General features: G+C 47.3%; 1 protein-coding gene across 2 annotated transcripts in view; it reads left to right on the top strand.

The window, feature by feature from the left end:
* Window positions 1-23,569, top strand: part of SAFB (scaffold attachment factor B) — a 32,049-nt gene extending 8,480 nt beyond the window's left edge. The window contains exons 3-21 of one of the 2 annotated variants that reach the window (XM_039878438.1): window positions 4,065-4,129; window positions 4,220-4,423; window positions 5,566-5,628; window positions 8,174-8,201; window positions 9,154-9,664; window positions 10,088-10,137; window positions 10,967-11,061; window positions 12,691-12,840; window positions 12,922-13,004; window positions 13,335-13,474; window positions 13,640-13,728; window positions 15,331-15,437; window positions 17,674-17,964; window positions 19,086-19,223; window positions 19,435-19,477; window positions 22,064-22,182; window positions 22,480-22,586; window positions 22,973-23,039; window positions 23,325-23,569. In XM_039878438.1, the coding sequence (XP_039734372.1) occupies window positions 4,065-4,129; window positions 4,220-4,423; window positions 5,566-5,628; window positions 8,174-8,201; window positions 9,154-9,664; window positions 10,088-10,137; window positions 10,967-11,061; window positions 12,691-12,840; window positions 12,922-13,004; window positions 13,335-13,474; window positions 13,640-13,728; window positions 15,331-15,437; window positions 17,674-17,964; window positions 19,086-19,223; window positions 19,435-19,477; window positions 22,064-22,182; window positions 22,480-22,586; window positions 22,973-23,039; window positions 23,325-23,460 (2,486 nt within the window). In that variant the 3' untranslated portion in view covers window positions 23,461-23,569. The remainder of the gene's footprint in view (window positions 1-4,064; window positions 4,130-4,219; window positions 4,424-5,565; window positions 5,629-8,173; window positions 8,202-9,153; window positions 9,665-10,087; window positions 10,138-10,966; window positions 11,062-12,690; window positions 12,841-12,921; window positions 13,005-13,334; window positions 13,475-13,639; window positions 13,729-15,330; window positions 15,438-17,673; window positions 17,965-19,085; window positions 19,224-19,434; window positions 19,478-22,063; window positions 22,183-22,479; window positions 22,587-22,972; window positions 23,040-23,324) is intronic. The other variant, XM_039878439.1, reaches the window with a different exon arrangement.
* The last annotated feature ends 1,808 nt before the right edge of the window (window positions 23,570-25,377 follow it).

Consider the following 25,377-nt stretch of genomic DNA (forward strand, 5'->3'; position numbering starts at 1 on the left):
GGGCAGTTGTTGGGATAGTAAACTAATAAAGCCTCTCAGGTAACTAAGGAACATCCACAGTATGGGCTAAAAGGTGGCAGTAGATCAACATACAGTGCAGGAAAATATTTCAAGTCCTGTTACTAAGCAACAAAAGCAAGTTACAGCGAGTATATATGCAATATGATCCCATTACATAACAAGTTTTTTTAAGTTTATATAATATATGTAAGTGCTCAAGAAAATGTTTCGAAGGCCCACATAGCTGATAACAGTGGTTACCTCTTAGGAGCACAATGGGGAGAAGGGAGACTAATTTTTTTATCTTTAAGAGGGTGAATCTTCTAAGTAAAATTTACAGTGAAATGAGTGTGGATCTTTTAATGAGGGTATTTGTATAGTTGTACAACTGTGTGTAATCAAATAAAAATAAGCAGTGGCCTACCCACATGCTTCGGGCCGCACAGGGCAAGTCGGGGTGGGGGGAGGCGGTTCACCAGGTGGGTGAGTGTGGCCATAATCAGCAAGGCAGAAGCTGAGTAGAAACGGCGGGTAGAATCCAGGCAAGAGAGTGGGAGCTGCTCACGGAGGCCGTGAACCACGCTGGCGTTTACGCAGGGAGGACCAAGGAGCACCTTTCCTTCCATATAAAGACAGGCAGTCCTTTAGTGTCTGCCAGGGAGTGATATTTTCTTTTCCAGAAGCAAGAATTTTTAAAAATTATATGATTTTTAAAATGAGCAAAGTAAATAATATTGAACGTCAACCCTAATTGAAAAATAAATAAAAATGAGCAAAGTAAAAAGGCAAATGACAAACTAGGAAAATAATTGCAACTTACATCACAAACAGTGGGCTTCTATACCTAATATGCAATACCCTAAAAAGTCTACATAACAGCAATATCCAAGTAGAAATGTACTCAGAGGAAAAGATAGCACTTGTAGCAGTTACTGATCCTTGGGGTACCAGAGAAAGGTGGTGGGGTCTAGGTACCGGTAGAGAAGAGACATAGTTTTTATTCACATTAATTTGAGATTAGTTTAAACATTTTTCATCTTTGGGAAGTAAGGTGTCTTTTCCCAAATAGTGATTCTTGAGAAACATCCTAGTAGGAGTATATGGTTTCCATATTGAAAACAAAACATTCCTAAGTCCATGTGTTCTCTTGACATTTCCGATCATGTCTTACCTAGAGAGCTGTCTCCTGGAAGGGATTTGGGTTGCAGTGTACCTGTGCTGCTGCTCAGGAGAAAAATTGGTCATAAGAGTGAAAACCCGATTCTGCTTGATGAAATTCTGTTGCCTTTCTTGTGAAAGGGAGAAATGTGGGATAAAGGTGGCAAGTTTGTGGTAACCTATCAGATTTTTCCTAATTACTGGAGTAGAATTGAACAGAAACCAGTGTACATATTCTAGAATGAGAGCAGCTTTATCAAATCTGGTACAGATGGGGAATGCTGCCGGCGCATCTTCCCGATGTATGTACAGAGACCTCTGAGTTGAGTTCCGAACGCCTTTTGAAGACCAAAGCGTGTTTTGCCATGAGAATGCCATTAAATATTAATGGGGTTCCCAGTCAGCCACCAAGGTTGTTTGTACATAATGTCCTGAATTCTGACGATCCCCTGTGTTCCAAAATAAAAATCAGCTAGCACATGTTATAAGGTAATTCTTATACCTGAGAGGGTTTTTTTTTTAGCCTCTATTGTGATATAAATGGTTAGATTTGGGGTTTGTCTTTCGTAGCGTTTTTACTACGAATGTTGCACATTTTGTACAACTTACAGATTTCATCATTAAATACAGGCAAATTAAGATTTAATTCCTTTATTACTTGAAACATTTGTCGAGCTTAAGAAATTGATCTTCACGCTGGACAAAAGGCCTTGCAGGAAGTGGGTTTTCCCACAGGTGGGCAGCACATCAGCATCCCTTCCTGTGCTTTGAGGAACTGAGAGCCACCTCACCTCCCTGATCAAGAGCTATAGGAAGCCGCATCTGTGGCAGTAGCTCCAAGACACAAAACTACTCCACTATGCTCTTCTTTTGAGATATGAGTATATTTCATGCATTCCATACATGTGATTTTATTCTTTACATTGAAAATAGGTACTCAATTTTAGTGATCCTGCTGTAGAGACCAAAATTTTCATTTTTGCCATAATTTTTTATCATGCCTAATAATTTCCACTTTTTTTCTGCTCTCATTATTTACATTTTTATATTTTACTCAGTTTATCGTTCATTCAAAAAATAAGGCAAATAACTATATATGCCAACATGCCTTGCCTGCCCACTGAACTGTTGGTTCCACAATAGATTGTGAATGTTATAAACTTATCTATGAGGAAGAGAAATTACAAGGTTGGGTGAGGGTAGTTGGGAAAATGTTTTCCTCATTTTTCAAAGTGCTGCGTCAAGGCTGTCTAAAAAGTGAAATGCAAGTCTGAAAAATGTGTCCAGCCAGCCTCTTACTTGCTTTTTCTTAACCTTAAATTACTAACCTCTTGAAGAAACCCCTGAAGTTAAGCCATTTCTTCCAGTTCACTTTAGTTTCCTTTTTTTCTAGTTAATCTCAATACTTTGTGTTTTTAAAAATATCATGTCACATAATTAAAACTGGAATAGAAATAATGGCTCAGTGGAAGAGAATAAAAACTGAAAATGGTCCCAGGCATATATAAGAATTATAATAATGAGTAGGGCCAACATTTCAGATCAGTTCGGGGTGGGGAGATGAATAGATGGTGCAGGGAAATCACCTTCCAGGTGGGAACAGCCATTCGGAAAATAGTCTCACTCTGCACAAAACAGAGTCTCATGTTAAATCGAAAATCAAAAAGGAACTAAATACAGATGAATGTTTATTTTATGTAGTCTTAGTTTGGAGAAAGAATTTTAACTGTGAAGGTAAAAACCATTTACACATAAAAACTGGTTAATCGCTTTAGCTATATGTAAAAGTGAAATTTACCCAACACCTGTAAATACAATTAAGATTAGTAAAGAATTGGGATAAAATGTATTGCGTATACAGTGTGCAAATAGATGTTAAAGGAGAACTGGAACAAGATTTGAAATGGGGAAAAGAATATAACCTTGTAGTTTTATGAAACTACAAATGATCACAATTTCAGCCTAAGCAGGAATCCGATAAATTATTTTTAAAAGTACTAAGTATTCCTTTTTTGCCTCATACTTTGGCAAGGGTAAAGAAAAATGGCTAGTTTTAACAAAGATTCACTGTCGTTCTAACTATATGAATTGAAACAAAATTCCTATGGAATAGCTCAATAACGTGTAGGGGTTTTTTTTTTTCTTTTTCATAAAAACCTTAAAAATACACATACTCTATGCCTTGGAAATGCTATTTCTAGAAACATGTTTTTTAAGAGGATAAGTGCAAAAAAAAATCTGAGTATTCATCTTTATATGCATTTTCTCAAATCTCCAACCACAGACATTAATTAGGTCAATGACAGTATCTCCGTATAGTGCTATTAAAGAATATGGAAATATGATCACAACATGTTAAGTGAGAAGATTATAGAACGACAGTACAATGCCATTTTTATAAGTGTAGAGTGAGTATATACGGAGCAAAGTATGAGAGGATATCCATGTATGTCAGTATATGATGTGAGGATTAACTCTAGGTAGTAGTTACAAATGGCTTTTATTTTCTCTTTGCTTATTTATGTTTTGCTTTACATCATTATTTCTGTGGAAGAACATGCTCCTCGTTCCTTAACTAAAAAGCAGCACATTCGTACAAGATACTATTCTGTCTACAACCAAAGCTACTTGAGAAAAATGCTAGGCCTGAGAAAGGTCTGGTCTGCCTCCACCTTACCAAGAACCGAATTCCAGCTCCTCGTACTTCCACAGTCCCTTGATAAGACCAGAACCTCTTCTGCTTGGGGGGTGAGGGGGCTGCCTTGTCTGGAATGGCCTCCGTCCTGGATTACACAATGCTGTTCCTAAGTTGGGAAGTGGTTTAGGTGGGGGCTTATACAAGCAAAAGTTATCGCTTCTGGAAAATGCGTATTATTGACCCACGCTGTTAACAATTCTGTCTTTAGGACGTAAACCAGAGGAAGAAGGTGTAGAAGATAATGGACTGGAGGAAAATTCTGGCGATGGACAGGTATGTGCAGCCTTGCCAGTCAATCTGCTTGGTGGATGGACCGGACCCATGGAGTCCATCCACTGATGGATGTGTTTCGTTTTGTCACAGGAGGATGTTGAAACCAGTTTGGAGAACTTGCAGGACATCGACATGATGGATATCAGCGTGTTGGATGAAGCAGAAATCGATAATGGAAGCGTAGCAGATTGTGTGGAAGACGATGACGCTGATAACCTCCCGGAGTCCCTGTCTGACAGTAGAGAGCTCGAGGGAGAGATGAAAGAACTTCCAGAGCAGCTTCCGGAACGTGCTGTAGGTGCTCGACAGTCTCTCCGTGTACCCTGGATGTGTCGGTCCCTCCGGTATCATAATAGAGAAGTTCTGTATTTGGAATCGAGTTCTTCTTTTAGTGCCAGTTCAGTAGGATAATGGCTAATCCAGTCACATATAAAATTCAGGTGATTCTGAAAACACTTTTTTGCTTCGTTGAGAAGTGTCTCGTGAGGTACAGGAGCATATGCTATCGTAATGCAGCATTAAATATTTTAGCGACATTATTCCAGATCTTCCTGTTCTAGGAGGCTGATCTGTGGTATTTTGGCTTGAATACCTTGAAAATATCAAAAATAGAAAGTGGTTGGAAGTCGGGTTTTCCCTGTTAAGAACTGATCGGTACCCTCTTAATAATCAACCTTTAATACTAAAATTTGACATTGTTTTTAAAGCCTTAGTTTTTTTCATGTTAGAAACAAATCAGATTTACAATAGGCTTACAGTGTGTATTATTTATTGAATTTTGTCAGGCTTTAGGCATTAATGTCCTTTAATCTTTTTTGTTACAACAATATGACACGTAGATGCTATTGCACCCGTTTTCCAATTGAGAAAATTGGAGAGTAAAGAGAGAAATATCTCCAGGCAACACACAGCTCATAAAAGAAATAAGAAAACCAGGCTAATTCCAGAGTCCATGTACTTAAGTCATGCACCATGCTGTCTCAGTGCCATTAACTTACTGTTTTACTTCTGTGAGGACGATTTTGCTGGGTAAACAGAAAAAAGGAATGGGTCACCTATGCTTTCCCAGTCCGGGGCTCCTACCCCAACACTCCGATTCGGAAGTTAATAATTCTAGGAGGCAGGGTTCTCAGAGATGCTCTTTCATTCCGGGTGGTAGCCACCTCGGAGGCTTGAGGAAACGGTGGTAGCCAGGAGAATCCGCTCCAAAGTGTAATTCTGGACATTGTTCCTGGAAGAGCAGCCCCCAAACCTGGTATTCTGATCTACTTGGAGGGCAGTCCTCCCTTACCCATAGAGGTATGTTCCAGCACCCCCAGGTGAATCACTATCATGCCGTTTTGATTCCTGCACTGTTTTGTTCACTTTTCATTTTATGGATGTACCATTATGTTACCTTATTATCGATGTAGTAAATTGTATTCTCTGTTTTATAGGTAGAGGACAGAGAAACTATAAACAATTTAGACACTTCATCGTCTGACTTCACTATATTACAGGTAAATTGTTAACATATGTCTTAATAACTTTAGCATCAAAGGTTAGACGACGGTTTCTGGAAACCGCTGCAGACATTGTATGGCACTCCCAAGTAAAAGTCATTGCAAGGTTTGCCTACTCTGTCATCTTTAGAGTAGGTTTTGTTCCCCTCTCCCCAGATGCAATGGGCCTATTGCAAAGGACTTATCATGTTGGCTTCCCCTCCAATCACTATGGCTTCCTTGTAGCTGAGAGGGCATATTGGGGAAAGTTCTGGTTGATTTGGTTGCTGAAGGAAAGGCCCAGCCTGTCGGACCCGTTGCAGATGGCATCCTCTCTGTAGAGACTGCTAGCTGAGACAGCAGGTACGGGGTGGACAGGACACAGACATCACGGCTGGGACAGGTGGATTCCAGGGCTTCTGGTTCTGGAAAGTTTTTGTTAAAGAAAATGCACAGATTTCTTTTGATGATTGTATCATCTTGGCTGTTTCATTACCATCTGTGTAAATATTAAATCTTAGATGAGAACAAATGAGATGTGGACTAACTTTCAGGTATGATTTATGTAAATGTGGGTCTTGAGTTTCCTTTTAACTTTTCTGCCAGCCTACATAGATGTAAACTCTTGGAGTAAACTTGGGTAGTTGTCTAATTTTCCATAGAAAGTTTTGTGAGGAAATGAAAATACAGTCAACTTATGCCGGTCTTTTTTTTTTTTTTTAAATAATGTCACCTATGCTACTTAATTAGAAATCATCTTTCAGACAAGATCTCCATTTGCTTCTGCCAGGCTAGGCGAGGTTGGTTTTTGGCAAGCCAGAACCCCAGCGTCAAGGAGGGTGAACCCTAAAAAAATACTTGGTGGAACCCAGCTTACCTTAAGGCTGATGTCTCTCTCCAACTATAAAGTGACAAAACCATTCTTGCCTCTGAAAAGAAAGGAGGAGCCGGGTCTGGTTTCATCGAGTGTATTTCTAGGTTAAAGACTCCCAAGTTAAAATGGAAAACATATAACCTCTCCCGGAGACAAATAGGAATACATTCATTTTTCTTTGGAAAAAAGGAGAGAATTGTTCTACCTAGAGTGATCCTTTGTTTCAGTCATAGAGTCTTAATTCCCAGAGTGGAATATGTTATATTAAAAATAAATTGATTGCAAATAAATGAAACTACGGGGGAAAGTGAACAATTTCTTAGGGCTTCCTGGAATGGTAGGTCAGTCCCCAGGGGAAGGTGTAAGCCACCCTCATCCATGTAAGGGGTATATGTTAAGTACCTGGGATGCGTCAGTGTGGATACAGACACAAATGAGAAGAAAGGCTGGTCTCCGTTCTTGCAGGGCCTATCCTCCATGCGTGCAGTACACACGTAAGCAGCATTGTGAAGCGGCCTGAACTGATGCAGACTCCTCCTCACACAGCCTTTGCTTAGATCTTGGCTCTGCTGTGTGTTCTTGAGCAAGTTTGTCAGCTACTCTGTATTAGTGTCCTAAACTGAAAACAAGGGTGTTACTAATAGCACCAACCTACTAGGACTGTTTGATGATTTCTTATATACGTACATATATAGTGCATAAGTTTGCACCCGGAACATAGTGCTCGTTAGTATTTGGGCGGAATTGCAGAATAACGTACTTTGTGCAGAGGAAATGTAGGGGCCAGGACCACAGATTGAGAAAAAGGCCCTTTGTTAGTGTGACAGCCTTTGGAGCCATTTGGGGAAGCCTTTCTCCAAGCAGATAGCCCCTGAGCTAAATGTGTAGGATTTGGCTAGAGGTGGGGACAGAGGACAGATCGGCCTGTCAGGGAGGTAAGTAGTGTGAAGAGCCATTGCTGAAGGCTTTAGGTCACAGAGGGACCTATGATCCCTGTGGTGGCAAAGTACAGACAGATGGGATGGGAACAGTAAACCAGAAGCTACTGTAAGTGAGGGATAGCAGTGGTCTGAATTGACAGAACTTCCGGGAAGGGTTGCAGGGATGTTTGGGAATTAGAGCTGGCCCAGTGGGGACCTTGATTGTAGGAGTGTGTAGTCCTTGAGAGCATTCAAGTGACCAAGGGGGGAGGGGCAGCATGACCATGTGAAATAAGAACGGTCCAACTACCTGTGCCCGTGTTCCCTCAGTCTTGTGACTATTTAGAAACTAACAGAATTCAGTGAAATCCTGGTGGTTTGACAGCTGTCGGGCATTCCGTTAGACACTAAAAGAAAATGAAAACAGCATTCTCCGTGCATTTAAGCGTGCAGAATAGAGGGATAGACAAGCATGTGATCAGTTCATCACCACAAGAAGTGATGATGTTACCAGGCACTGGGAGATGCAATGAAAAATGGAAACAGGACCAGGCCCCTGGAGAGTAGCCTGGAATGTGGGGCTTGGGGCCCAAAGTAGCTGGAATGCCAGCTCTGTGGGCCATTTTTCTGAACAATCATGTTTTCTACCTGTTGAAATTTGAGTTTCCTAGTCTGTTTTAAATTTTTTTTTTTTATATATAGTTTGGGTATAAATAAACTATAGGTTTCACCCGTCTGGCACTATCTTATTTATGGGTTTTTTTTGCAGGAAATTGAAGAGCCATCCTTGGAGCCAGGTACTGTTCAATGAAAAATTTACCAATGGGGGTTTGGAACCATTCTAATTTTCCACCTTCTCTAATTTGAATTCTTAAATTTTAAAAAGTTGCCTTACTGTAGTATGTTGTTCTAAAGGTTTACGATCCAGAACATACCAGGATCATAGAGATTGGAAACCCAGCCATATCACCAGATCTGTGAAAGTGGCTAACTTCTCATTTTGCAAAACGTATCGGTGAGATGAACCGATCTCATGCCTTTTTAAATATAAATGATGCTTAAACGTATGTAGAAAAAGTTTGCATGCCTCTCAAGAGCTAATACCTCTGCACCCCACAAAACAGATCTTGTGATATTGGGCAGTAGCTTAACTTTGTGGTTTTTAATTCAGGCAGTGCAGGTAGCGGTAGGGAGATAAATTTTAAAACATTGAGACGTAATGGATTCCAGAAGAGGAAAGAGTTTCTTCATGAGAATTCCAAACAAATACTATTCACTTTCTGGACTGCAAGTATCTCAGAGCACCGATGGAAGAGATTCTGGTTTTCATGTTGGACTGTTCTGTTAAAAGAAATTCAAAGAAATTTGGAAATTTGGAAATTTGGAAATTGAGCTGTTCAGTGAATGGTGATACATTCAGTTAAGCAACTTGGACTTTGGAAGCTAAATTTGGAAGAGTCATATATAAACGACGACAGAATGAAGACTGTCAAGAATCAGCCAGAAGGTTTTGGGGGTTAAATCTCTGGGATGCTTTTCTCTTCCGGGTAGCGTAGCGGCTTGCTCTAGCAGGCGGTCGGAGCGCAGGTAGTGTAACCAGTGTAACGTGTGTACCCGCGGGTTTTCCAATCTCTGTGTAGCTAGCAGTTCTCTTCGTGTTAGTGGCAGCCGTGCCAGTTCCGCATTTGTGATTGCTGTATTTCCCTGGTAATTAAACCTTGTGCCATTCTATTCCTGTTAAATCCGTAGAAAATGAGAAAATACTCGACATTTTGGGGGAAACTTGTAAATCTGAGCCAGTAAAAGAAGAAGGTTCCGAGCTGGAGCAGCCATTTGCACAGGATACAAGTAGCGTGGGGCCAGACAGAAAGCTTGCGGAGGAAGAGGACCTTTTTGGCAGCGGCCATCCGGAGGAGGGTGATTTAGATTTGGCCAGCGAGTCAACGGCACAAGCTCAGTGGAGCAAGGCAGACACCCTGTTAGCGGTAGTGAAAAGGGAGCCCGTGGAGCAGACAGGCGGTGACGAGAGGACGGACTGTGAGCCTGTAGGGCTAGAGGAGCCAGTTGAGCAGAGTAGTAAAGCGTCAGAGCGCGCGGAAGCCTCTAGCGAGGAGGTCGCGGAAGCGCCCCGGGAAGCCTCGAGCCCAGACCCCAGAGATAGCAAAGAAGACGTGAAGAAGTTTGCTTTTGAAGCTTGTAATGAAGTCCCTCCGGCTCCTAAAGAGTCCTCAGCCAGTGAGGGCGCTGATCAGAAAATGAGGTTTGTTTTTTCTCAGTTTTAGACCAGACGCTATCTCCTTTTCATTGGTCGTTTAATGACACACATAAGCTGTTTTTTCTGCAATTGGCCAGCCAGACTGACGAAATTGTAGCTTACTTCTAAAGAATGTTTTATTTCTCTTTGTTTATTTTAAACTGATTACATAATCTTTTTTCTTTTCTCAACCAGTCATGGTTGTTTTCTTTAATTCTTCCTAATTATCTTTAGCCCAGCAGAATTAATTAACTCCTGTGGGTCTGAAATCTTATGGTTAGGTCAGATTTCCAATACAAGTTTGTCGGGGTATCATTTTTTGAGAACTAAATTTCGGGTAGGTATGCAACCTCAGCACGTATTTTAAAATTTTGAGTTTGTTTCCTCGCCGCTGCTTCCTTCTGGAGTGACATTATTTTTTCTCTCTAGTTCTGTCGAAGATGACTCGGATACAAAAAAGCTTTCCAAAGAGGACAAGGGTAGGTCCCCATGGTGGCACCAGTCCCTTGCAGCATGTGTTGGCCTCAATAGTGGCGGGTTATTTAATTCTGGTTTATTGGGTACTGCATTTCTCACCCAGATTTGCCTGTGTATCTTCTATGGAGCCTTTCTCCACTCTTCTGCTTTTCACTCTGCGGGTTCTGGGTTTTAGGGAGCAAGCCATTTCCTCAGGGTTGACGTGTCAGTGTGGTGCAGACACGTGCTTTTGCGAGGGTGCTTTGAGCTCCTCGATTCTGACGCTCTTATTTGCAGATTCCTTAGCCTCAGTGACACTTGCAATGGAAAAAAAGTGCTCCTGGTGTCAGATAGCGTGGGGTTCCCTGGTGTTTTAGCTTTATTGATTTCTTAGCCCTTTATTGTAATCACTAATTGAGAAGAAATTTTATTGGTCCGAGTTCTTTATTAATTAGTGTTCTAAAAAGATGAAACTTGGAGATAACTGCAAATGTATATGTCATCAGAAAGAGAAGCCCCAAAGTTGTGTGACATGGAAATCAGCTGTTTTATGTTCAAAAGCCACCCCACTGGGTTGCGTGGTGTCATTTAGTAACTTTCTAAGGGAACCTCTCATGGTCCTAACAGCCCCTGACTCGCCGTGGTAAGTGGCATTGCTGGTGGTCCTGTTGGGTCTAGTGTCAGCTCTGGCAGATGTGCGAGAACATTGGGCCAGGCTCCCTGCACCCAGCTGGCTTTGAGTGCTGCTGACATCTGGGACAAGTGGGGAAAGTGGTTTGGAGTGACTTTAATTTTTAAGACTCAGGATATCGTGAGAATTGCATTTTTGACCACAACTTTCTTTTGAAATAGGTCGTAGCAGTTGTGGTAGAAATTTCTGGGTTAGTGGACTGTCTTCTACCACCAGAGCTACAGATTTGAAGAATCTTTTCAGCAAATATGGGAAGGTAAGACCAAGGGCTTTCTGGAGAAGTGTCTAAGCCATGGCGATGTGACCTTTAAATGCAGACCCCTGCCCGTTTGCATGACTCCTTGCTGTTTCTGAGTTCACATTAGCTCAGAGCCTGTGGAGGGCCTGCTCCACTAGGAGTAGAGGTGGGAAACCTGTGGAAGCTCCCAGAGCCCCCGCCTACTTTCACAATTTTCGGAATCCATTTTTATTGCTTCAGGACTTAAACCCAGAAAGTGCCGCAGGGGTTGTAGCAAAGGGCAGAGTAGGGAGGTGCTGTCGTCACTTCTGGTGACTACAGGAGAGGATGTAGACGGGTTACGGACAAGGCCGTTGCGGTCTGACCCACAGCAGGTTCTAGCTCTGCCGCTCACCGTTGTATGGTAGGCGTGGTAGAGGAGTGTTGCTTCCCCTGTGGAAACGTCATCTCTACATCTGGGGGCCCTCTCAGCCCACCTGCTTTCACCCACCGCCAGGGTGGCTCCGGCCACCCCTCCTGTGTACCACTTGCCTCTCCCTCTCAGCCCATGAAGGTGGCAGTGATGGACAGATGTGCGATGCGCCAGCCTCAACCCACAAGTGCCTGCTGCAGCTCGTTGTTCGTTAGGGCACCTGTGTTGGCCTTTCTTCCTCTTACTCAAATTGTCTCCTTCCTCCCTATGCCTCCTGGACTCGCCTCCCATATAAGCCACATCCAGGGCTCCTTGTCTCTCAAGAGTCAGCTTTTGGGGCAAGCCAAAGTGAGCCTTGGCACAAGCTCTTGTTTATAATAGAGAACCAGCAGTACTCACCTTGGTTCCTGACGTCTTAAGTGCTAACAAGGGAAGACCTAAGTGTGACACAGTGACAGAAATAGCTCATGACTCCCTGGGCCTCCCCTGTGGCCCTCAGGGCCCATGGGGTTCCCGGCAGGGAATTGTCACCCTGAAGCCTGCAGGATCGTAGGTGCATTGCAGGCCTCGTGGCTTGAATACAGGACCAGACACTCTGAAAACTTGCTCAGGGTTACAATTCTGTGTGGGACATTGAGGACGATGGTGGCTCCTGTGGGGCTTCTCCTGAGGCTGGTGCCTGCCTCAGCCTGAGGGAGTTGGTGGGGCATTACACGGCACCTGAGGATGTGCCCCAGGGCCTGAGACATCTTAGTCTGCTACTGTTTCCAGTGAGGTGGATCCCGCCTTTCAGAACACTCCTCACGAACCTCTCCTGATGTCGATCGCCATCTGTAGATTTGTCTTTCTGCTTCACTGTGTTCATTGTCGCTTCTTTACAAGTTTGAGACAGTGTTGAAGGAAGCTTGGCAGAACTCTGCCTTCCGTTTCACTTTTTCTCTGCTCCTGCCCACCACCATCGCGCTTCCCTAGGAGGGACAGCCAGGAGTGGAGGCGGCCCTTGGAGGAGTGGCTGCGTGACAGGAGCATTGTCCTCCCCAAGTCATCTGCCACTTTTTCAGGCGCGCCTGGTGACAGGGTTTCCCCATCGATCGTCATTCCAAGGAGGGAGCCGGGACTTGGGGTTCATCAGAGGGAAGCAGCGTAAACCGGAATGGTCTTGCGTGTTTTTGAGTGGCGGGTGTTGGGGGCGGAGGGCTTCTTGTCCAAGACATATTTCTGTGCTTTCCATCGAGGTGGTGGGTGCCAAGGTTGTGACAAATGCCCGGAGTCCTGGAGCTCGCTGCTACGGCTTTGTGACAATGTCCACAGCAGAAGAGGCCACAAAATGCATTAATCACCTGCACAAGACAGAGCTCCATGGGAAGATGATCTCTGTGGAAAAGGTAAGGGGCCGTTTCCTTTCAGGGCTGTGACCTTTTGAGGAAATAATAAGGTAATACTTTTACTTGCTTCTGTTTTTTCAGGCGAAAAACGAACCTGCTGGGAAGAAAACCTCTGACAAAAGAGAAGGTGAAGGGAAAAAAGAGAAGTCCAGCGCCAGCGACAGGTACCACTCTTCCCCGAGGGAATTGTGGCCAAGGTGGTTCTTTTCTTTATTTCACATCCTTCAGGTTCTCCACAGGTAGGGAGGAGTACAAGGCCCGTCACCCCCTTTATTTTGCCCATTTGTGAGAAGGAGGTTTCACCACCAGTTAGAGATGATGTCCTTACTCCAGGGCACTCGGGGAAAGCAGGTTGGGCTCCTTGTTCTTTGTCGTCCTGCTGGAGCAGGCGCGTCCTTGGCAGTTGATTCTTGTTGCAAGAGTCCAGGCATGACTGGTTTGTTGTCCTCGATGTCTGATCTAACACGTTTCCGTGTCTGGCGTCTTATTGATAGATCCGCAAACCTTAAAAGGGAAGATAAAGCTGACAGAAAAGATGATGCTAAAAAGGGTGAAGACGGAAGTGGAGAAAAGAGTAAAGATCAAGATGATCAGAAACCTGGCCCCTCGGAGCGATCTCGAACCACGAAATCAGGTAGCTGCCTGACCGGTAGGCGAGATCTCAACCTATGCCCCGCTCCCAGCAGCTGCGACTGGTTGGCAACACAAACTAGATTTATTTTCAGTACAGTTGAGTGTTTTTTCCTTCATTCGGCTGTTCCTTGTTTCTTGCCTTAAACTCACTCCTTTCGCCCTGTAGGAAGCCGGGGAACCGAGCGGACTGTGGTAATGGATAAATCCAAAGGCGTGCCTGTCATCAGTGTCAAAACGTCGGGGTCCAAAGAGAGAGTGAGTGTCGATGAGCATTTTTCATTTGTCGTTTCTTCCATTTACATTTCTGAGTGTGCTTTAGGAAATTCTTGAGCCTAATTTGAGGAAAGTCGTTTATCTTTTCAAAGTATAGAGGTCGTAAACTAAAAAAAATTGAGAAAGTTCAAAAGCTTTCTTTTACAGTTAGTTCTGAATGAAGAGAATAGTTGCTTTTTTTTTTTTATTTTCTAAGGCTAATGTTAAAATTCAGATACGGGAGTGGTTAGTTTTTCCCTGAAAGCTTCAGCAGCCTGCGCTTCGTCTGTCTCCTAAACCCACGTGTGCCCCAGCCAGCCCTTCCGGCCACCTCTAAGCCTAACTCGGCTCCGTCCCATCTCCGTCTCCTTGCAGATGCTCCACAGAACACGGACCCACAAAGCACCTGTCTTAGGTTCTTAGCACTGCACTCTGCTTGCCGTTGGGGTCATAGGCAGTGTCGAAGTAGTCACACGCTCATCTTCTGACGACAGCCTCATAGCTTTTTGATAGGTGTGGGTCTGGGATCTCCAAGACCACCCACATTCAGCAATTCACCCATGGACTCAGCGTGCACTTGGTTGTACACAGCTAAGATGGGCTACAGTGATGCAGTGAGGATTCACGGCAGGTCATGGGGGAAGAGACAGGCGGAGTCTGGAGGGAACCCTTTTTGACCCCCGTGTGTTCTGTCTCCGTGAAGGCTCACACAGCAGAAAAGATGAAGCAACACACAGGCAGTGCTTCTGCCCAGCGAAGCCCATTAGGGCCCCAGCCCAGGTTTTTATCAAGGGCTGATTACTTAGGCTCCCTCTGCCAGCGAGTCTCAAAATTCCCGACTCCAGACGGAAAGCAGGTATTGAGCATAAGTCACAGTTTGCATGGTGTAGGCACAGTGAGCCTCTCTTACCAGTTAACTGTCGACTAGGGCACACTCTGAGCACCAAGTTCCCAGACACCAGCCTCAGGCCTGCCGTATTAACCCTGCGCTACACAGATGACAAACCGTTTAAGTTCATTGAATGGTGTGCGTCAGTTCCAAGCCAGCATTTTAGTTATGGATGTCTGCATGTGTTTCTGCAGATACTTTAACATGTTATAGCCTTTTACCCTTATTTTATTAAAAATGATTGGAAAATGAGAAGATGAAAGCGTGGGTTCCAGGGCTAAGGTGGGTAAATCTAATACAAAGAATGCAGTTATCATGAATGAAGAGTTCTCAGGCATACCGGAAATGGCTTTAGTTGGGCTTTCACTGAATATTTATGAAGTAATTAAAGGAGAAGACTAAGGAATTTATTTTGGATGCAGAAAAACGGTATAATAAATACTTTCTCAGTGTCATAAAAATTATAGGGGGTACTGCTTATCTTCCATTTTGGCCTTGCTTGAAAATACTTATCATATTTTAACATTAAATGGTGATGAAGGTCTATGACTTTGAACTACGTTAAGCCAAAATGAACTCGCTTAGGAGAGAACACATCACGCAATTGTTTCGTTAAATGTTAATCTTCACTTCTGAGCTTCATGTCGGATCATGGACCTGGACATAGCTGATTCTTCCTGTTGTCATTTCTGTCTTAATGTTTCTTGGTGAACCAGGCGTCCAAGAGCCAGGATCGCAAATCAGCCAGCAGAGAGAAGCGGTCCGTTGTGTCCTTTGATAAAGTCAAAGAGCCTCGGAAGTCAAGAGACTCAGAGTCCCGTAGGTGAGTCAGGGTTCAGGAATGTTACTGCTTTGGTTGTCGTCCTGGACTGCTTTTAACTGTGTTCTAGAAGAGTGTTTTGAGAGTCCCCTGTGGGTGGAGAACTGCTTTAAACCTGTTTGCTCTTTTGGCTTTCAGCTCATAGACTCTCTGTGCTCTGACTTTCATCCTTTGGCTTTTTCAAATGATTTTCTCATGCAGATAGGCCCACCTCTTCCTGGAGATTGTGGAAGGGAACAGCGGCAGAGCTGGAGTGCCTTTCTGGTGCAGTAGTGCTTGTTAACAAGACATGCCAGTTTACTCCAGAAGCTGTGAACAAGGAAGAAGTGTGGGGCAGACCCACTGAGTGAGCCGAGAGGTCCTCATCCTTAAATAAGCCAAAAATGTCTTTGTAATTTTTAAAAACTAAACAAATGGTTTTGATCATGTCGAGTGACAGCTAATTGTTTTTATCAAGAATTTTCCAACTATAGTTTAAAAAATATGTGGTAGTAAAGAAGTCTAGTAAAGACTGAGGAAAAGGGGACAAGGGGACCGTTTTTTATAATGCCCAACACAGAAAGTTCTGCCTGAAAAAGACGAAGGCATTGGACAAAGGGAAGTTTAGTTTTGTTGAAGTTAATTGGCAAATGAGTAAACAGAAATGATCCATGTGCATGTGGAAATTTAACATGATGGTGACATTTCTCACTAGTGATAAAAGGATAGACATCCTCCAAAATGGCTTCACGTCTTTTGACTGTTCTTGGGACAGTCCTTGAGGTCTCCACCTCATATCATTGACAAAATAGTCAAACTGATGATTAAACACAAACATAAAAACTTAATATCATTCACGTAACGTGAAAGTAAATTTTTTATTAATTTGAGCTTTGGAAGGCCTGAAAAATTATAAAAGAGAAGTAGAATAAGTCAAAACTTAATCTCTCTACAATGAAAGACTGTAGAGAAAGTCAACAGGTGAGAATAAAAGTGATTTGAAATGGGAGTAGTAAGGAAAAATAACCCGATGGGGAAATAAACAGAGGACAGTACGTGCCCATGAGACGGACCTATGGAACGCGGCTCGGCCTCTCGGAAGTCAGGGAAATGCACATGACCGCGCAATGAGGCCAGCTTTTCATCCACCAGTGTACTTTATCCACCGTTTGAATTACAGTGTGGAAGTCGGTGTTTGTACTGGTGGGAGCGTACTTGGGCATGGCCACCCGGGGAGACATTCCACTTAGCACGCACTTCTGAATCCTAGTGTCCCAAACCCGGAAGTGCCACCTCTCTAAACCTGCCCCGCAGGAACTACACAGGAAAATGGCAGCAGTAACATTTATTTTTGTGAGATTGGCCTCTGGGTGCTGGTTATGTAAACCTGCCCCTCCGTGGGCTCCTTCCCACAAGTGTGCTGTAGATCCATAGAGATGGGGACGTGAAAGCATCCAGGACGTGCTATGTGAACCGAGGGAGCTGCCAGTTTTGTCCAGGATACAGACACAAAATAAGGCAAGGCCATACATTTCCACTGGTATAAACATGTGTCTGTAAGTGCACAGCAAAGGCGGGAAAAGACACCCTAGCAGCTGTCTTCTCTGCCACGTGCACAGACGAGAAGGGGGTGCACTGAAATGCAAACTCTCACTGTCAGAATAGCTGTCGGTACCCGCGTCCTGGGGTGGGGGGCACTTGCGTGGCCTCATCACCATTTCACCACTCAGCTGCTGCAGGCCCTTGCTTGTTAATTCTGAATTTGTAAACAGTATCAGAAGATTTCGATTCTAGTGCACCAGCCTGGTTTCATGATGAGTAAATGAAGCTCGTGATTTAGAGAGCTAGGATTCTAATCCACTTACTTGATATGAAAAATACATTTTTATTTTTAATGGACTATTTAATAGAGTCAGATGTTAAACTCCAGAAAGATCTCAGTTCATATTTTGGTTGACCACGCAGTCCCCCTTTGCTGTCACCTGGCTGGTCATGGACTGAGCCAGAAGCAGAGCTCTCGCTGACATTCCCAGGCTCTTGCTGCTGCTTCTGAGGCAATGGGCCCCACCCTGGTTCTCCGCACCGTGGCCACAATCCTGCAGTCGGGGCACGGCGCTGCATTCTGCCCTTGCACAGTGCTCCATAGCTGGTCTGCCTCCCCCGACAGAGCCATTGTTTTGCATCCAGAAAGCTCTCCAGCCAGGTGAGGAGCGGGCACCGTGGCCTGTGAGCCCCTGCAGCTGCTGCTCTTTGCCCGCAGGTTGCGCGAGCGCAGCGAGCGGGAGCAGCGCATGCAGGCGCTGTGGGAGCAGGAGGAGCGGGAGCAGCTGGAGTACGCCCGCGAGAGGCTGGCCTTCCATCGGCACCGCCTGGAGCGCGAGCGCATGGAGCGGGAGCGGCTGGAGCGCGAGCGCATGCATGTGGAGCACGAGCGCCGGAAAGAGCAGGAGCGCATCCACCGCGAGCGCGAGGAGCTGCGGCGCCAGCAGGAGCTGCGCTACGAGCAGGAGCGGCGGCCTGCAGTGCGGCGGCCCTACGACGTGGACGGCCGGTAAGCTGAGCTGCTCCTAGCGGCTGCCCTGTGGGCATCCCATGGCATGTAGAATTGCTTTACAGTCCCCACGTCACACTCATCTGAGATTCTTAAAAGGAAGCCGAAGTGAATGTCATATACTCTTCAGGGAACCTGCGCTCTCTGAGAGCGGAGGGAAGATGTTCGGATCAGGTTGAGCCTGATAGTCACTGGGTCCCAGCTCCAGCACAGACCCCCATCAGAGGAGTCCAGACACCCAGAGCAGCACGAACACACAAGTGCTGGGAGGACAGCCAGACCCAGAGGCATCTCTTTCTGGGCCCCTTACGGGCTCTGTAATTATTTTAGTAATTTGTTTCTGCTTGTTCTGATAATAAACGTAATTCTAACTCCCCAGACATCTTGGCGTGACATGTGACTACTAAAGTGCTGGCCGCCAGTGAGAGAGCACTGGCAGGGGTCTGGGTGGTAGTCCAGCAGCAATCCTGTCGTGTTTCCAAGTGCACTGCAATTTGGGAAAACAGTGGTTTCTTTTTAATTTCTCCCCTCCTGAATGGGCTAAAGAGGTCCCCTTGTAACGTACAGTGTGACTTCAATAAGGGGCTTTCAGGCTGTCTTAGGCCTTTTTATGCCTTTGTGCAAAATACTGAAGGTAGAAGTCTGTTCTGATCATAAATGTTTTGGAATAGTACATTTCCAGGGCTTCTAAAAGCCTCCCCCCTGGGCATCTTTGCCGGGTCGAGTCAGTGTCAGGATGGACGAGGTGGAAGTGCACTGCAGAGCCCGGATGACACCTTGCATGCTGCCGTAGTCGATCCAGGCTGACCCTCACGGTGGCCATTACGCAGACATGCATGGGCGCCTGCCCACGTCATCGATCGCCTCTTATTAGGGAAACCAAAGCCTTTCTGTGCAGGGCGTTTTGGACAGAGTAGAATAGTGTCATTCAGTCAGATCTCATGTCGTCCCTATAGCCTCGCTCAGCTTGTGCCCCAGGGAATATTTCTAATAAAGTTAATTCTTGTTCCCTGAAGTGCTAGAGCCTGGGACAATATGAGGGCGCAGTTCTCTAAGCATCCACAAGCTGATCTCTTTGGAGAAAGAAAATGCATTTAGTCCTTCCTTTCTTCTCCTTCCAGGCGAGATGACGCCTATTGGCCAGAAGCCAAGCGGGCCGCCCTGGATGAGCGCTACCATTCCGACTTCACCCGCCAGGACCGCTTCCACGACTTTGACCACAGGGACCGGGGCCGCTACCCCGACCACTCGGTTGACAGGTCAGCCAGGCCCCCATGACCTTGCCCGCTCAGTGCAGGTCGTCTTTGTCCTGGGTCGTTCATGTCGACGACGAAGTGAGGTTGGCCCGTCTGGGCTCTGCGAGCCCACTTGAACCATCGGTGTGTGGTTCAGCTCGGGACATGCTTTCCATTTGGGGGATCTCACCGACCTGTCCTTCCTCTTACGGTTTTGTTCAATTTCCTCTTTCAGGAGAGAAGGTTCGAGGTCCATGATGGGAGAAAGAGAAGGACAGGTAAGTGAGAAGCTAGGACTGTAGCCCCAGTTTTCGATTTCTCTCCTCTCCTCCTCCCATTTGCATTAGAGGAAGGATGAGTAAAGGGAAGCGCAGCCCTTCAGTGCTTGTGGGATGATGGTTGGAATGATCTGTGCTTGGTCTTGTCTGGGTTTCCAAACAGGTTTTCTGAAGTCTTTTTTGGTCTTGACTCTACAGTTCTGTACACCATAGAAACTTAAATGCACTGGTAGCAGAGACCAGAGAGCCTTGGTGACAGACTCTGTCGTGGCCGACGAGCTGCCACGCTTCCGGGCCCAGAGTCCGCGTGCGCCTGTGGTTGCAGGTCAGCCTGCCCCACTGGGCCTTGGACAGCAACTCTGCTTCAGTCCGCGCTCGTTTTCTTGGCAGAATTAACACGTTGGAAAATAAACTTTTTCCTTCTTTCCTGTCTCAACATGAGAACTTGCCCAAGGAGCCACGACTCTTAAATGGATTTACGGGGAAAGTGGGGGCGGGGTGAGGGAAGGTTGTGGTCAGGGCATTGTTCGGCAGAGTTGCTGCCTGAGAGCCTGTCCTTTCGCTGCCTCCCGCACATTCTCTTGAGTCCTGCCCTCCTCCCTCGGGTCTGAAGAATGTGGCTGGGGATGGCGTGGCTCTTTGGCTGTATCAAGGGGGTTTCCCGTCACCCTCAGGAATAAGCCTATAACCCTCACATGGTTCCTTTTCTTTTCTCTGGCGGTAAATCTTACATGCAGCTAAATCTACACCTGGTCTTCTAGTGTTTCTGTGGTGAAGTTGGGCACAGTGGTCAAGTGTCCAGGCTCCGGAATCAGAACCAGGGTCACACCCTAGTGCCACCACTTTTTCCGAGCCTGTTTCTCCAGCCACGAGATGGAGGTGATAACTGCACAGGGCGGTTGAGGAGTAAATGAGATGACACGTCTGCGGGAAGTGTGTGCACAGCCCGGCACATGTAGTCCTTAGTCATTATTAGCTGTTTTTCATATGATCATCAGACAGTGTTTTCAGGGTCTTGTTGAACCGTTACGTGGGCCGCTCGGTTGGACAGAGGAATGTTGGTTAAACTTTAAAATACAAAGGAGAGATGGAAATGAGTTTTAAAGAAACAGCTGTTGCTGAGTTGAACTTCTCTGCTTCCCTGTGTTAAATGCTCTTCTGTCCAGTTTTGCGTCTTTAGATAGAAGACCGTTGATAAAAATTCATTCTTTCTTAAATGTTTGTCTTTGTCCAAAACTACGTGTAATGCTACAACCAGGGGTCCCCAAGCCCTGGACCGCAGATGGGTACCACGTGGCCTGTTGGGAACCAGGCCACACAGCAGGAGGTTAGCGGTGGGCGAGCGAGCGAAGCTTCATCTGTATCAGCAGCTGCTCCCAGCGCTGGCATCACCGCCTCAGCGCCACCTCAGGTCATCAGGCGTTAGATTCTCATAGGATCACTGGTCCCGGGTGCCAAAAAGGTTGGGGACCACTGCTCTAGACCATGACCTGGTGATGATTGTAGAGTCTCATTTCAGCAGCTCTTTTTCTTTTGGCAGCACTGACTTTGTGGGTGTTTAGGCCTGTGATTTTGCCCCGTGAAGGAACAATGTTCTGTTTTGTTCATCTTGTAAAATTGATCCCTTTTCTTCTCGTTGAGGGGTAAGAGGCCAGGGGAGGTAGGTGGTGGTCAGGGCTCTTTTAAGGGCATATTCCTCTCGCCTTGGAGGGCTTCTGGCGTAATGGGGAGGTAGCATGGCCGCAGACAGTGATGGGCCACGGAGTAGGCATCCACGGGGCTTTGTGACCAGACTCTTCTAGTTCTTTGTCACTTCGATTATGGGCCTGGGATAAAAGTCCCCAAAGTCACAGGTTGGGTTCATGGAATGGCAAACCATGGAGCCAAAGCCACCCCGCCTCCAGCTCCCTAAAAGTCAGCCTTGGACGCTCTTCGAGCAGGCAGGGACAGGCCTTGGGAGAAGAAGAATATCGGCCTTTCCTGTGTCATTCCTTCTTCTCTTAGTGTATGGAGTGGGGTCAGGCACTCTTGGGGCTTGTGCCAGCCTAGGACTTTACACAGTGATGGTGCAGAGTTGTCAACTGGGCACACCGGCCAAGGGGCAGCCACTCTCAGCTCTGTCCAACAGGTGTCCTGTGTCCCTAGTACAGCCAGGGCATGATGGCAGGTCCAGGAGTGAGTCGTGTTCAAGGACCCCTTGTGGCCTTTCTTTTCTGTCCAGTCGCTCCGTGGCAGGGGTTGATTACATCGTGAGCATGGGTGTGGAGCAGCTGCTGGGGCCCAGCACCCCTCAGTCCCTCAGTGCTCAATCCTCTGCCTCTGGGTCGGGTGAGTCTCAGCCCTGACTCTCCTGTCCTGAGCTCCGTTGAGTGCCATTTCCTCACCAGGCCATGAGCACACTTCAGGGATGCTGCTGTGCCGTGTGAGCCAAAATGACCCGTGTGTCACAAAATGGGGCACAGAGTGCCTATCTCAGAGCTGCAGGCATTTCTGAGTTACCGTTGTCATTATTACCTCGTTGCCCCAAAGGCCTTGGGACACAGGGTTGATACTCAGACCTTTTCGTTCTGGCTCTTTAACATCCAGCATTACCCTGAACGCCACGGAGGACCTGAGCGCCATGGGCGGGACTCCCGCGACGGGTGGGGCGGCTACGGATCTGACAAGAGGATGAGCGAGGGCCGGGGGCTGCCGCCTCCACCCAGGTTTGTGTCTCATGCTCTCCGGTGCCTGTGCGGCCTCACAGCCGGCAGATTGAGGACCATCGGTCTCGGGGATGAGAAGTGTGGGCCCTGTGACCTGGCGCACTTGCCACAGCTCAGGCGCCCTTAGAATTCTGTGAGCAGCATGGGCCTAGACCCAGAGCCAGTTCCCACAGCCTCCGCTGCCTGAGGGTGGGGGGCTGGGAACACGGAATGCCACCCGCCCTCCAGAACACCCCGCTGCTGCTGTTCGGAGGGGTGGAATGGGGGCAGTCCAAATCAGAGAAGTCTTTTTCCAAGGGGCAGACGTGACTGGGGGGACCATGGCCGAAGACTAGAGGATGACCGTGCGTGGCAGGGCGCTACTGACGGAGGAATGATAGACAGGGACCACAAGAGGTGGCAAGGTAAGGCCTGGCTCTCAGGAACATGTTTATAGAGAAGCATCTGGAAAGCTCCAGCTGCACCTGCTCTTTCCAGTGAGTGTTCATTCGTCTCCCTACTCTCCATGGGGCCTTGCTCGGGGCCGGCGGCGGAGGGGCGCCCCTTAACCACTGGATGGGGGTGAGGTCTGGCGCAGGAAGAGTGCTGGGTGGTGTGTGCCCCCCCCAGGCCTCATGGCGTCTGTGGGTGTGCAGCTCTCACGTTACACAGCCACCAATGGGGACCTGTGAGCTCTAGGTTGACTGGGTGGCTCAAGAAAGGGACAGGACTCGCCTGACCCCGTGGCCATGTGCTCCAGAGCTGTGTCTTCGGCTCAGAGGCGCTGTGTGAAAAGTCTCTTGTTTTCTAGGTGGTGAAAGAAGCATGTCTGGTCACTCTGGGCCAGGTCACATGATGAGCCGGGGAGGGATGTCGGGGTAAGGCATCTGGCGTCCTGCCTGTACCGGCCCCTTCCGTGCATGTTGGGTTGCCTTGGGCGTAGGTTTAGAAACATTCAAATCTTTCCAACTTACACCCCTCCCCTAACATGCTTGGCCTGTCCTCACTCCTACAATGGTGTGGGTCTGTCCCCTGGTCCTGCTGCACGAGAGGGAGGAGTCCTGAAGAGCACGCGTCCCTTGGGAATGCAGCAGACCCCAGTGAGCGGGCCGTTGGGATGGGGCGGGCCCCGGGGACACAAGCATCACGAGCCCCCACATCAGTTCCAGGCGTGGCAGCTTTGCCCCAGGAGGGGCCTCTCGGGGCCACGTGATCCCACGCGGGGGCATGCAAGGTGGATTTGGAGGCCAGAACCGGGGGAGCCGACCCAACGACGCCCGCTTCACTCGCCGCTACTAAGTGCTTGGACCCTGTTACATCACGTGGCAACCAGAGTACGTTCTGTTAGGAGTTATCTTAAACTGTGTACAATAAATTTTTTTTTATCTGCTGCCATATTGTAGCTCTATACAATGTGAATGTTTTTGTTTTTTTTGGTTTTTTGTAATAAATGTGTTTCTGTTCACATACCCTTTATTTAAAGTGTCATCTGTTTATTTCCGCCTTTCTAAGTAAAACGAACTCACTCGCCTTGTTGAGCCATAGCTTTTCCTTCAGAGAAGGAGGGCTGAAAGGGGCAGTTTCAGGGGACAGTTGGGTTGTCAGCACTGCTGACTGTGGGCCCGGGCCCAGGCCGGAATTCAGGATCGTCTGGGTCATGAGTCGCAGCCACCTTGTCCTTCCTCCTCCTCTGCCCTGTGACGTCCTTCAGATGTTTGTCGCCCACACGCTGCCTCCCTCTGTATCTGGCGATCTCTGTATCAGCCTTTGTTGAACAGGCTGTTAATTTGTGTGTACAGTAAAATCCACGCTACACGGAATGGACTGCTTCAGCCATCGTTATTATACAGTTCGGAGGCATTAAGTGCACATCGTACAACCATCATCACCATCTCCAGAACTCCTCTCCCTAAACCAGGAACCTCATTTAACACTAACCCCCGCCCCCAGGCCCTGGCTCCCACCATCCACTTTGTCTCTGGATTTGACTCCTCTGGGGGCCGTATGTCAGTGGAACTGCACCCGGTGGGGTGAGAGCAGGGAACAGCAAATCGCGGCGCTGAGGGTAGGAGAAAAGCCATCGAACACCATCGAAGCCAGGAAGTGAAGAGCTCTGCCAAGGGAGGGGCGAGGGGCCCGGCGTGGCGGGGAGTTGCCTGGACACAGGAAGGCGGGGGTCTCATCACTGGACAGTGAGGCAGGTATGTTTAGGGCCCAAGTGCTATCTGAAATCCTGGGGTAATGCTGGGTTTGCAACCTGGCCATTCTCTCCCTGCTTGGCCTTGAGGAGACATCCCCCTTCCCTGCAGCCCACAGGACTGTGTCTTTTGCCAGAGACCAACTACGTGATCTGTGACAGTGGATCAAGGACCCCAGTGAAGACACAGCTTGAGTCCAGGCGCCAGGTTCTGTGCCTGCATCGTTCATGTTTCCTTCAGTTTGATGCCTCCACTTGTTTGCCTGTAAAATGCAGCTACTGGATTGACCTGTGGGATGCCATCGAGGCACTGTGTCCCCCTCCTTCCCCCTAGCTATAAAGATCCTCATTCTCCAAAGGCCATAGGGCAGCTCCCAGGCTCTAGTCCACCGGGACCCCCACTGCACCACAAAGCTGTATCTAGGGCCAGTGGGGAAACAGGGCTGTTGTCTGCCTGGATGTGGCCCTAAGGTGGACAGCACAAAGGGGGACCCAGCCATCACCCAGCACATGGCTTGGGGAGCAGAGCGTGGCTGGACTTCACTCTTGGGGTGACACGGAAACCCTGAGCCCTGCATGCCCCAGCCAGTATCTCTAGGGATCCTGAGAGCTCATGTCCCTGCACCTCTGGTTCTGCTGACTTCCCTGTCCCTCCTGGCCATCTTAGCACGGTCCCATTCCTGCACTTGTTCTCAAGGACGGTCGACCTTGAGATGGGAGAGGATCCTGGGTTATCCAGGTGGGTCCTATAGTATCACACGGGTCCTTAAAAGGAAACGGAGGCAGGAGAGCCAGAGACATGAGAGGAAGACAGTGCTGGCTGCGCAGGCAGAGGAAGGGCCCCCGGCCAAGGGATGCAGCAGCCTCTGGAAACTGGAAAAGGCCAGGGATCGGATTCGGCACCACGCCCGCTGCCACCTGGATTGCAGCCTAGGGACGCCCAGGCCAGACTCCTGACCTCCAGAACTGTGAGAGAATCAATTTGTGCTGTTTTAAGCCACTAAAGCTGTGGGCATTTG

The sequence above is a fragment of the Pteropus medius genome, unplaced genomic scaffold (assembly GCF_902729225.1).
Source record: "Pteropus medius unplaced genomic scaffold, Ma_sr-lr_union100, whole genome shotgun sequence".
NCBI lineage: Eukaryota > Metazoa > Chordata > Mammalia > Chiroptera > Pteropodidae > Pteropus > Pteropus medius.